Here is a 12285-nt window from a genome sequence, read left to right on the forward strand (position 1 = left end):
GTATACTGAATCTTTTTCTACAAAAACTATACACTAATCTGCAGATCAGACACCATGTTCAACGACAGGTTCCCTGTAAGTCTTTTTAGCTTTTAAAGTAGTGCGACCTACTTCAGTAATACTGCAAACTGATGAAGACCCTTAGGCAGCTCATCAGCGTCGTTTGCATCTACATTGATTGCCTTTTCCATGTGAACAGGGGTCTTGTTAACACTAAAACGTGGAAAAACAGAGAAGAGAAGAAAAGAAAATCAATAATTCCATAATATGATACACACTTCAAGATTACAAGGGGCTTTGATAACCAAAGTCTTATGTGAAAAACATTTCTTATTGCATTTTACTTCTTAAATGTGGATATCCCATATATGGAATTACTTATATTGTATATGATGTACCATACATAAAGCTGCACATTTAATTACTACACTATAGCAAAAGTAAAGAGCAATCTGCTCCAGTAAGGATTTCATGACCATTTTCCACCTATGTATCTGAATGGGCAACATGTAATACTGCATTTCACCTGTAGTGGCCACTGTAATAAAAATAAGTGGTTGTCTGCAGCTTCTCCCAGTGATTACAGATGATCACCAGTTTGATAAGGAGTAGCGGGAGATAATCTTTTAAGTCCTCTGAGCCAGCTTGTTGCCACGTTAATTGTACATTCGTGGCCAAAAGTTTTGAGAATGACACAAATATTAGTTTTCACAAAGTTTGCTGCTAAACTGCTTTTAGATCTTTGTTTCAGTTGTTTCTGAGATGTAGTGAAATATAATTACACGCACTTCATACATTTTAAAGGCTTTTATCGACAATTACATGACATTTATGCAAAGAGTCAGTATTTGCAGTGTTGGCCCTTCTTTTTCAGGACCTCTGCAGGCCCTCTGCAGGCCCTTCGACTGGGCATGCTCTCACTCAACTTCTGGGCCAATTCCTGACTGATAGCAACCCATTCTTTCATAATCACTTCTTGGAGTTTGTCAGAATAAGTGGGTTTTTGTTTGTCCACCCGCCTCTTGAGGATTGACCACAAGTTCTCAATGGGATTAAGATCCGGGGAGTTTCCAGGCCATGGACCCAAAATGTCAACGTTTTGGTCCCCGAGCCATTTAGTTATCACTTTTGCCTTATGGCATGGTGCTCCATCGTGCTGGAAAATGCATTGTTCTTCACCAAACTGTTGTTGGATTGTTGGAAGAAGTTGCTGTTGGAGGGTGTTTTGGTACCATTCTTTATTCATGGCTGTGTTTTTGGGCAAAATTGTGAGTGAGCCCACTCCCTTGGATGAGAAGCAACCCCACACATGAATGGTCTCAGGATGCTTTACTGTTGGCATGACACAGGACTGATGGTAGCGCTCACCTTTTCTTCTCCGGACAAGCCTTTTTCCTGATGCCCCAAACAATCGGAAAGAGGCTTCATCGGAGAATATGACTTTGCCCAGGTCCTCAGCAGTCCATTCACCATATTTTCTGCAGAAGATCAATCTGTCCCTGATGTTTTTTTGGGAGAGAAGTGGCTTCTTTGCTGCCCTTCTTGACACCAGGCCATCTTCCAAAAGTCTTCGCCTCACTGTGCGTGCAGATGCGCTCACACCTGCCTGCTGCCATTCCTGAGCAAGCTCTGCACTGGTGGCACTCCGATCCCGTAGCTGAATCCTCTTTAGGAGATGATCCTGGCGCTTGCTGGACTTTCTTGGACGCCCTGAAGCCTTCTTAACAAGAATTGAACCTCTTTCCTTGAGGTTCTTGTTGATCCTATAAATTGTTGATTGAGGTGCAATCTTAGTAGCCACAATATCCTTGCCTGTGAAGCCATTTTTATGCCACGCAATGATGGCTGCACGCGTTTCTTTGCAGGTCACCATGGTTAACAATGGAAGAACAATGATTTCAAGCATCATCCTCCTTTTTAACAGGTCAAGTCTGCCATTTTAACCCAATCAGCCTGACATAATGATCTCCAGCCTTGTGCTCGTCAACATTCTCACCTGAGTTAACAAGACGATTACTGAAATGATCTCAGCAGGTCCTTTAATGACAGCAATGAAATGCAGTGGAAAGTTTTTTTTAGGGATTAAGTTAATTTTCATGGCAAAGAAGGACTATGCAATTCATCTGATCACTCTTCATAACATTCTGGAGTATATGCAAATTGCTATTATAAAAACTTAAGCAGCAACTTTTCCAATATTTATGTAATTCTCAAAACTTTTGGCCACAACTGTATATCATCCTAAGGAAGATACAGTACTAAACTATGCTATTAAAAACAACTTGAAATAGGAAAAATGCTCTATAAAGGTTTGTAGATGGCCCCAGTCACTTGAATGGGTCTGAGTTGCAGATCGATACACAGCAGGTGGCCGGAGCAATGCTGTCTAAAGAAAACACAGTAAAAAGGACTCGGCACTAAACCAACCCTAAGTCCCCTTATTTTCAGGATTTGTGGGGATCTCACAGGTTGGACCCCCACCGATCATAAAGTGATGATATATCCTAGCAATATAGCATCACTTTAAAGCATAGAAATGCCCATTCCAGGAGTAGAAAATTGATAACCTATCCTCAGGATAGAACAACAATATCAGATCGATGGGGGTCTGACTCCCATCACCCCTACTGATCAGCTATTTGAAGAGGCTGCGGAGAGCACAGCGCCATACATTGTATAGTGGCTGTGCTTGGTATTGCAACGCAGGCGCGTTCACATGAATGGGACTCGGCTGCATATAGGGCATGTGATTAATGAATGTGACATCACTAGCATAGGTAGAGCTCTGGTGAGCGCTGTGGCCTCTGAAAACATTTGATCGGTGACGGTGCCAGGAGTCGCATCCTCACCAACCCAAGGATAGGTCATCAATTGAACTGTTTAAAAAACCCTTTAAATAACTACCTACTTCTTGGATACGATATATTGAGAGCATATGTAAAAAACAAACCATCATGTACTTCATCGCGTGCACTTACCTTGTCTCACTGGATGGAAGTTCCCTGTTTCCATCATTAACTTTCCAAAGGAAATCATCAAAGTCTTTCACTTTTTCCCAAAATATCTCTGCTAGGGAGCGCGTCCTCTCCAGTGTTTCCGTTTCTTCCTCTTTGGTTCGGTAGTTGACACTAGTGAGATCAACTGATAAGAGAGGAAATGGTTCGTCCTTGTAAATTGTGACCTTGAGGGAAGCAGTGACCTTGTGGGAGGCAGCGACCTCTCAACTAATATCATTTAGTAAGTATGTGGTTCTATGTAAGAACATGAGTGTCATGAAGAGGATCGGTCGGAAAGGTCTGTAGACATCACTATATAGTTTGAAATAGATTTCTCAACTCTCCTGTCTGTGTTGAATAATTGTATTTGCCCATAACGTAACAACTGCTGAGCATCTTTCCTTAGATTTCTACAGTCCTGATCAAAAGTTTAAGACCACTTGAAAAATGGCAAAAAATAAAATTTAGCATGGCTGGATCTTAACAAGGTTCCAAGTAGAGCTTCAACATGCAACAAGAAGAAATGGGAGTGAGACAAAACATTTTTTAAGCATTCAATTTAATGAAAACAACAAATAAACTGAAACAGGCTGTTTTTCAGCTGATCAAAAGTTTAGGACCACACCTCCAAAAAAAAACGAAACCCCCCCAAAACAGAAATCCAACTTCCAAACATGAACTCAGTAATGAGTAGCTCTGCCGTTATTGTTTATCACTTCAAAAATTTGTTTCGGCATGCTTGATGCAAGCGTTCCCATGAGCTGAGAGGGAACATTTCCTAAGTGGTGAAGACGGCCGCACGAAGGCCATTTACTGTCTGGAACTGTTGTCCATTTTTGTAAACTTCGCTTGCCATCCATCCCCAAAGGTTCTCAATTGGATTTAGATCAGGGGAACACGCAGGATGGGCCAAAAGAGTGATGTTATTCTCCTGGAAGAAGTCCCTTGTCCTGTGGGCATTGTGTACTGTAGCCTTGTCCTGTTGAAAAACCCAGTCGTTACCACACAGACGAGGGCCCTCAGTCATTTGGACATAGCCAGCGGCCGTTTGATGCCCCTGCACTTCCTAAAGCTCCATTGTTCCACTGAAGGAAAAAGCACCCCAGACCATTATGGCGCCCCCTCTACTGTGGCACGTAGAAAACATCTCAGGTGGGATCTGCTTGTCATGCCAGTAAAGTTGGAAACCATCAGGACCATCAAGGTTACATTTTTCTCATCAGAGAATAAAACTTTCTTCCACCTTTGAATGTCCCATGTTTGGTGCTCTCTTGCAAAGTCCAAATAAGCAGTTCAAGGAGACGAGGTCTTTGAAGACGTTTTTTGTTTTTGAAGCCCTTCAGTCTCAGATGCCGTCTGATGGTTATGGGGCTGCAGTCAGCACCAGTAAGGGCCTTAATTTGGGTCGAGGATCGTCCAGTGTCTTGACGGACAGCCAATTGGATCCTCCGGCTCAGTGCTGATGAAATCTTTTTGGGTCTTCCACTTGACTTTTTTGTTCCATAACCCTCAGGATCATTTAAGAAATTCCAAATGACTGTCTTACTGTGTCCCACCTCAGCAGCGATGGCGCGCTGTGAGAGACCCTGCTTATGCAGTTCAACAACCCGACCACGTTCAAAAAGAGTGTTTTTTTGCCTTTGCCATCACAACGCATGACTACCTGACAGAAAATGACAATAAATCCACATCTTTGCACAGATTTGGCCTTTTAAAGGCATGTGGTCCTAAACTTTTGATCAGCTGAAAAACAGCCTGTTTCAGTTTTATCGTTATTTTCAATTAATTGAACGCTCAAAAAATGTTTTGTCTCACTCTCATTTCTTCTTGTTGCATGTTGAAGCTCTACTTGGAACCTTGTTAAGATCCAACAATGTAAAATATGATTTTTTAAGTGGTCTTAAACTTTTGATCAGGACTGTATTTAGTGGTATTCCTCCAAAAAATGTGGGTGCTACCATTTGGGGATGGGTGTGCCCTGTACACTGTCCAGTCAGTGTTGCCAGAGTCAGACTAGGTAGAGACACCTATGTGGGTGGTAAATAGTTAACTGGCAGTCCTTAGTGAAAGTTGCCAGATGTTGGGCTGGACCCACTTTCTCCTGGCTAATGGATTGTTGTTGGCAAGACAGCCAAGAGTGAAGACATGTCTGCTGCTGCTGCTGCTGCTGCTGGTATGTAAGCTAGACATGCTGAAGCAGGAGAAAGGAACTCTGCTCCAGGCAGACACCATTCATGTGAGTGAAAGCTGCTAGACAAGCAACATTGCTAAGAACCAAACTCTGTGGGTAAGAAGTATTGAATTTTTTACAGATGGTTGAGGACCATAAGGATAGTGCCTGGATAAAGACAGTAAAGTTAACGCACACATACGGCCGTAGACTTTACTGCACATGGTTTGGGTTATATTGCTTCTGAGACTGGATACCCAATCTAGGACCTACAGTCAGGTATTAGAGATAAATATTGAGAGAAGTCACATGTATCTGTAGACAGAGACCATCATAGTAGCCATCCACTAAACACAGCCTTTGGGAAGAACCTACTCTGTGGAATACTTGAGAGCTGTGCCTACTGCTGGTATGGGCACTGTAGCATCTATCGTCTATTCAGTAAAAGAGACATTGTACTTTACTATAATCAAGCTGGCCTTGTCATTGGTCTCCAAATCTGATCCGGCTTCCCTGTTCCCCTGCTTTGCACCCCAATACCTATACATCTAACATCAAAGGCACCCCAGCCACCACCAGGCAGGAGACCCCAAAGTCCAGGGTGTGCCCCCAAGGCACACATGGCCCAGGGATCGCTGGAGCAGGGTGAGAACTACAACCACCCTCATTACTGCCACCATTAGTCTCATGCTACTCTTCAGCTCTGTGCCCCTCCACCTGTGGGCCAGCATGCTGCACTTGCTTTCTCCATAAAATAATTCTGGAGCATGTTTTGGTATGATTCCATGTTGCCGCTTTACTTTATTATTCCTTCTAGAAGTTATGAATGAATTACTAGCAGTCTGGAAAAAAAAGGTCCAGCTGGGTGTTACCAGTTGGGGATGTGTCTCTGAACAGTTGAACAGTATCCACTCAGTGCTGCCCGTGGTAACACCCAGATGCACATTTACAAAAAACTGCTGGCAATTCATTCAAAAACTTCTAGAAGAAATAATAAAGACATGTAAAGATGATCCAGAATTGTTATTACATGGAATTGGGGAAAATAAGTAATCACTAAAACAAACCTGTCTGGAGAGTGAAAGGTCCTCTTTAAATAACTTACCATAAAAATCTGCAGGGTTACTGTATCGAGGACATGGGTAACCTATCGATGAGAAGTACTGAACCATGTCTTTTGCTGTTCCAGAGTAGATAGTGGATCCTGACGACAAAAGAAGAACTAAATCGAAGATCTGGAATATGTCAGATCTGGGCTGGTGGATAGATAATAGAACCAACCGGTTTCCGCGGGCCAGTCGAGACAAGGTTATCACAAGGTTATGTGCCGTAAAGCTATCCAGGCCAGAGGTGGGCTCATCAAGTATGAGAATGCCTGCAGAGAAGTGTAGGAAGATATTAGACAAGACATCTGTATTCATCTCTACTATTTCTACACTTTCAGATAAAGTCAAGAACATGATCCTCCTTGGTTCCATCTTGCAAAGGGGCACATTTTGCCATAAAGAAGCAGCCACACTATAAAGCTATAAAAACCTGTACAGAAAATATTCAAGCAATACGAAAGTGACACAACACATGCCACACCCCTAAAGGGGTTATCCAAGTTCTATAAAGCCCCCCTCCCTTCCCACGACGGGAACAAGCCTCCCTAGAATCGCTGGTGAAGCTAGGGAGGCTTGTTCCCGTCCAGCATGAGAAAAGCATGAGAAAAGCCCAAAGCCTGGGCCAGCCCTCTCTGGAACTCAGGGTGTAGGCTCGCGCCACCCCTGGGTTCCAGAAGTTTCCAGTCAGAATAGCTGTGGAGAAGGAGGAAGAAGGAGCAGTCTCCTCTCCCATATACTCCAGCTACAAGCCCTGGAGCCTCCACGAGCTCCAGGAGATCCAAGTAAGAACTAAAGGAGGAGGATTTTCATGGCTACAGCTAGAGAGAGAGAGACAGCAAGGTAACCCAGCATCATATGATCCATACCCTGCTGCGGTAGAGTGGACACTACAGCCATGGTTGCCAGGGCACAGCTATTAGCCAAAGATCATTATAGCAGGTATTTTAGCCCGAGTATTATGAGGGCCAAGGCTGTATTCGTCTGCTTAGCTCATGCTGGGCCATCGGAAGTATCTTGCACTGTATACATCTGGCCTGGTCTCTGGCTCTCTTAACACCACTAGATCTCCTACACGTGCCCTGCCTAGCGCCCATATGGACATTAACACCATGGGCACTCTCAAACTACCAGCAGTCAGGGAGCCCACAGCTACAGGGAGTGGCCAGAGGAAACACAAGGTGCCACTTCTTCACGGCACCAACCCAAGGGAGTGACAACCTGAGGCAGTACACCGTGATACATCATCATCAGGGCCACTACCAACCCTATCCTCTGCTTTAGCTCCTTGGGGGCTTGATGGTCTACTGGTCTCCTGTGACACTATGGAGGTTTTATGAGGATGCGTAGTTCATAGTGATGACATGTCACCTAACTATGGCGGCCAAATGCTGCCCCCCCCCCCCCAGACTGTCACTTAAGAAGAGGCTATGGACCACGCATGATCTCATCCTTACAAATAAGGCCAGACAAAGAACATGTAAGGTGACTATACTGAAAATGATTTTACTATTTTATGACCCCATGACCTGAATTGTAAACCTGTTGACAACCCCTTTATTATAAGTGTGCTGCTTATATTAGTTACAGTTCTGCAGTATGCCATTACTCTGGGAATCAGTCTTTGTTTGATCTCTATTACTGTCAAACATCTTACCAGGGTTCCAGAGCAGCTGTACGGCAATGCTCACTCTTCTCCTTTCTCCACCAGATACTCCCCTCGTGTATGCATTTCCCACTTTGGTATTTGCACATTGTCGTAACCGAAGCTCTGCTATAACGTCTTCTACCTTTATATGGAAGATTATTAAAAATAATATTCATTGAATAAATGTAAAAAATCTGGTTAAAACAAAGCTTATTTATTCACCGTTACTATTACATGTGACACAAACAAGGATTTAACATGTCACTGGTTTATTGTAAAACCGGATACGTAGAAAAAGCAGAGGCTACTGTATGGGTGTGAAGTGATAGTCTGATGAAGGCCCCAACGTGGGTTTGAAACAAGTATCTGCTTTTCATTTGTATATACAAGTATGTAGTTTTATCGATAAACTAATGGCATTGGAGCCACATTTCTATCTATCTATCTATCTATCTATCTATCTCATATCTATCTATCAATCACACAGAAAACAGCAGCACTAGTCAAGAAAGAGCGATTGTAGTGGGTACAATCCCTCCGGGCCGTGGGTTGTAACCCAATGGATATACAATAAAAGGATGAGGCAGCACTCTAATAAAAGGCAGCACTTTAAAGGGAACCTGTCACCGGGATTTTGTGTATAGAGCTGAGGACATGGGCTGCTAGATGGCCGCTAGCACATCCGCAATACCCAGTCCCCATAGCTCTGTGTGCTTTTATTGTGTAAAAAAAACAGATTTGATACATATGCAAATTACCATAAAAGAGTCATATCTTACTTGTGTGACCAGAGAAGAGTCATATTTTCAAGCTCTGACTCATCTCAGGTTAATTTGCATATGTATCAAATCAGTTTTTATGCACAACAAAAGCACACAGAGCTATGGGGACTGGGTATTGCAGATGTGCTAGCAGTAATCTAGCAACCCATGTCCTCAGCTCTATACCCAAAATCCCGGTGACAGGTTCCCTTTAAGTGTATATCTTTCTATCTATCCATCTATCTATCTATACATCACATTTACATTTCTTTGAGATCAGAAATCGTTTATTCACCCGTTTTTGCCGCTGCTGCTCTGAATACCATTTGGGAAGTCGAAGTTTAGCGATAAAAGACAGTGTTTCGTGGACCGTCAGATGGGGTAGCAGTTGATCATCTTGCCCCACATGAGCTACACTTTTCTTCACCAGATGCTTGGTGCTCAGCTTCCCATTAATAAGGATTTGACCGGATTTGATCTTCCCTCCTTCATCTTTACATGTGATAATATCTAGTAATGTTGTCGTTCCACAACCTAGCAGAGAAAATTATAGTCGGCACATAATAATTTCGTAAGAAACCAACAAAATATGGCGGCATGTTTAGTTGGACTCCATATTACAGAGCTATTCTCTCCTGGAATCATTGGTTCTGGGGGAGGATATGGCTTCGTCATGTCAGGTGTATGAGGACTTTAAAGGTGTTTTCCCGTTAACAACATTCCTCACCTATCCACAGAATGTATGATCTCTGGGGGTCCGACTCCCACCAATCATGAGAATGAGGGTCACCTGATGATGGTGCTAAATATTGTTTATGGGCAAGCCCCTTTAAATCCTATCTTTCATCTCTTTTAGACCAAATATTTTTACAATGCATCCTAACTTCAAACATTATTCTGTTAAGAGGTATCCATACTGTATGTAAACTACTGCTCATCCTAATCCTCCTGGTTCATGTACATAATGTTAGCGGCATATACCTATAGAGGGCAAAGCAATTCATATTTACTGTATATGTCATGCAGTGTCCATATAAAGCTTGGTCATGGCTTTAATAATTTTAAGTGAAAACGCTTTGGATACAATCACACGACCATGGGATCAATGGTCAGTAATGGTCAAAAACTTCTGGGTACCCAATATAAAAAACAGCAAACAATAATGTAACCTCAATTAATACTTAACTTTCAATATGCCTTCTAATTAAAGTCATGCTAGTGCACACACCAATTAAACGCACATCTAAGTGCAAGAAATGACTCGCTGCATTGATTTGGAGGAGTGCGAGCAATTGTAGAGGGTCTATCTAAAAGACTGGGGTAGGGAGGGGTGGTATCCAAGTGCTGGGTCTCTGCCCCTATGTGTCCCTATTCTCAACTCAACAAAAAACCTTACACAGGGGCAATACACATCCCCCTTGCAAGGGCAACCCCTCTGTGACACTCCTACCTACCAGGATGTCCCTCTGTGTCCCTACGCTGATGCCATACGCTGCCGCCGGAGACCTGACAGCGTTGTGAAATTACGGGTCTCCATGATTGAGACGGCATTCACCTGGCTGTTCCTCCTCACCTGACCTATGACTCCACCTGTACTCTGGAGCTAAGTATTATGAGTTTGCACATGAGTTGTTGAAACTTTACTGATGCCAACTGTGCTATATTCAACTATCTTGTCAAATCTTGGCTACCCTGCTGGGACAGTGTTTTGTGTATTGGGACATTTGCTTGTCTATTTATACTAGGATTTTCCCTGCTGCTCCTCATTCCCTGACGCAGCTGGGCAGAGGGACATCCTGGTAGGTAGGAGTGTCACAGAGGGGTTGCCCTTGCAAGGGGGAATGTGTATTGCCCCCTGTATAAGTTTTTTTTGTTAAGTTGAGAATAGGGACACATAGGGGCAGAGACCCAGCACTTGGAGCCCATCCCTCCCTACCCCAGTCTTTTAGATAGACCCTCTACAATTGCTCACACTCCTCCAAATCAATGCAGCGAGTCATTTCTAGCACTTAGATGTGCGTTTTATTGGTGTGTGCACTAGTATGACTTTTTAATTAGAAGGCATATTAAAAGTTAAGTATTAATTGAGGAAAATTCTTTGGACCTTTAACAATTTGTGGACTACCTTAGGACAGGCCATCAATATTTGATCCATTTGGTCTAACTTCCAGCACCCTCACATGTCAATTAAATGAGAGCCCAATTACTAGCGAATGGGACTGAGCTGCAGTACTGGGCGTAGCCACAATTGGATGTATGGTGCTGTGCCATAAACAACGGAGAGGCAACGCTCACTCAAGTGCCTCCTTCATTTGGCTGATCAAAGGGGTGTCTGAAGTTTGGATCTACATAAATAAAATACACACCACCTATCTTAACAAAAGTCCACCAATATTTAAGTTCCGTGAGATCCCTTTAAACCAATCCCCGTTCTATAACGCTGCCATAAAGTATTTATGAAATAACATACCAGTGTTCCCAATGACTGCCAACATTTGTCCGCTCGTGACTTTCAAGTTCAGGTTGGTCATTGCTGAGGTCTTGGCACCTTTATTCCATTCCCAAGGCATTTTAAATTCTGCCAACTTCTCATACCATGGGATCTGAGCATCTAAATTCACCTTGGGGAGGAATAGCAGTAATATTTCATAACTTTTTATCCTTAAAGGGTTTGCCACTTTCTGGTTATTGTTGACCAGTTTATATAAGATGATTATATGGCACTTACTAATATAGCCTTTGTAAAAATTCTGCACCATTTTCTATATTTCATAAGGTACACAAAGTCTTTTGTGCTGTCCACACAGAGGTCTTGTCCATAAAATGGCCGCTGATGGAGGGTCATGTGACCGGGCAAATCCCCTCCATGTGACATCTCCTCCATTCAGATACACTGCCGCTGCCATCTGCACTTGTTCTGTTTGGAATTTAGTAAAGGTACAGTGTGTGTGAATGGAGGAGACATCACATTGAGGTGGTGGTCACATGAGCCTCCATCAGCAGCCATTTTATGGACAAGAACTCTGTGTGGACAGCACTAAAGACTTTGTGTACCTTATGAAATATAGAAAATGGTGCCGAATTTCAACAAAGACTATATTAGTAAGTGTTTTATAATTATCTTATATACACATTGGTCAACAATTACCAGAAAGTAGCCAACCCCTTTAATAAATAAAAAATAATCAACATATCAGAATGCAAATCATTGAGTGGTCTGACTGGTTCCTATTTGCATCTTTTGATATAGGACTGCTCGGGATCTGGCTATTCGTGTCTGACACTGTATGAAGGCATAAAGTCAGAGGTGCAATGTAAAGTTCCTGGGCCCCTAACAAACCCCCAACCAGTAATGGATTGGCCATAGACTTTACAGGGAAATCTCCCGGTGGGCTGATGCCCAGGGGGCCGCCTGAGCCCTCCTCATGGCCGGACAGTGGAAGTTTTTGGGGATGTATTTTGTGATGGACTGTGGTATTTAGCTCTGTTGGGGTGGTATAATGTGCCGCAATATGGTATTGCTGGCCCTGCCTTCCATCAATTTGGACCTGACTACAAAACGGGGCCACTTTTAGTATTTTTTCCAGTGCCACTTTAAGTTCCATCT

General features: G+C 43.0%; 1 protein-coding gene across 1 annotated transcript in view; it reads right to left on the reverse strand.

The window, feature by feature from the left end:
- ABCG8 (ATP binding cassette subfamily G member 8) overlaps positions 1-12285 on the reverse strand; it is a 33159-nt gene that overhangs the window by 11185 nt on the left and 9689 nt on the right. The window contains exons 3-8 of the mRNA XM_044291282.1: positions 11149-11299; positions 8974-9212; positions 7927-8059; positions 6272-6541; positions 2979-3141; positions 112-213 (exon numbers count right to left, since the gene is read on the reverse strand). Of these exons, the coding sequence (XP_044147217.1) occupies positions 112-213; positions 2979-3141; positions 6272-6541; positions 7927-8059; positions 8974-9212; positions 11149-11299 (1058 nt within the window). The remainder of the gene's footprint in view (positions 1-111; positions 214-2978; positions 3142-6271; positions 6542-7926; positions 8060-8973; positions 9213-11148; positions 11300-12285) is intronic.

This window comes from Bufo gargarizans, chromosome 4 (assembly GCF_014858855.1).
Source record: "Bufo gargarizans isolate SCDJY-AF-19 chromosome 4, ASM1485885v1, whole genome shotgun sequence".
In the NCBI taxonomy this organism is placed as follows: Eukaryota; Metazoa; Chordata; class Amphibia; order Anura; family Bufonidae; genus Bufo; species Bufo gargarizans.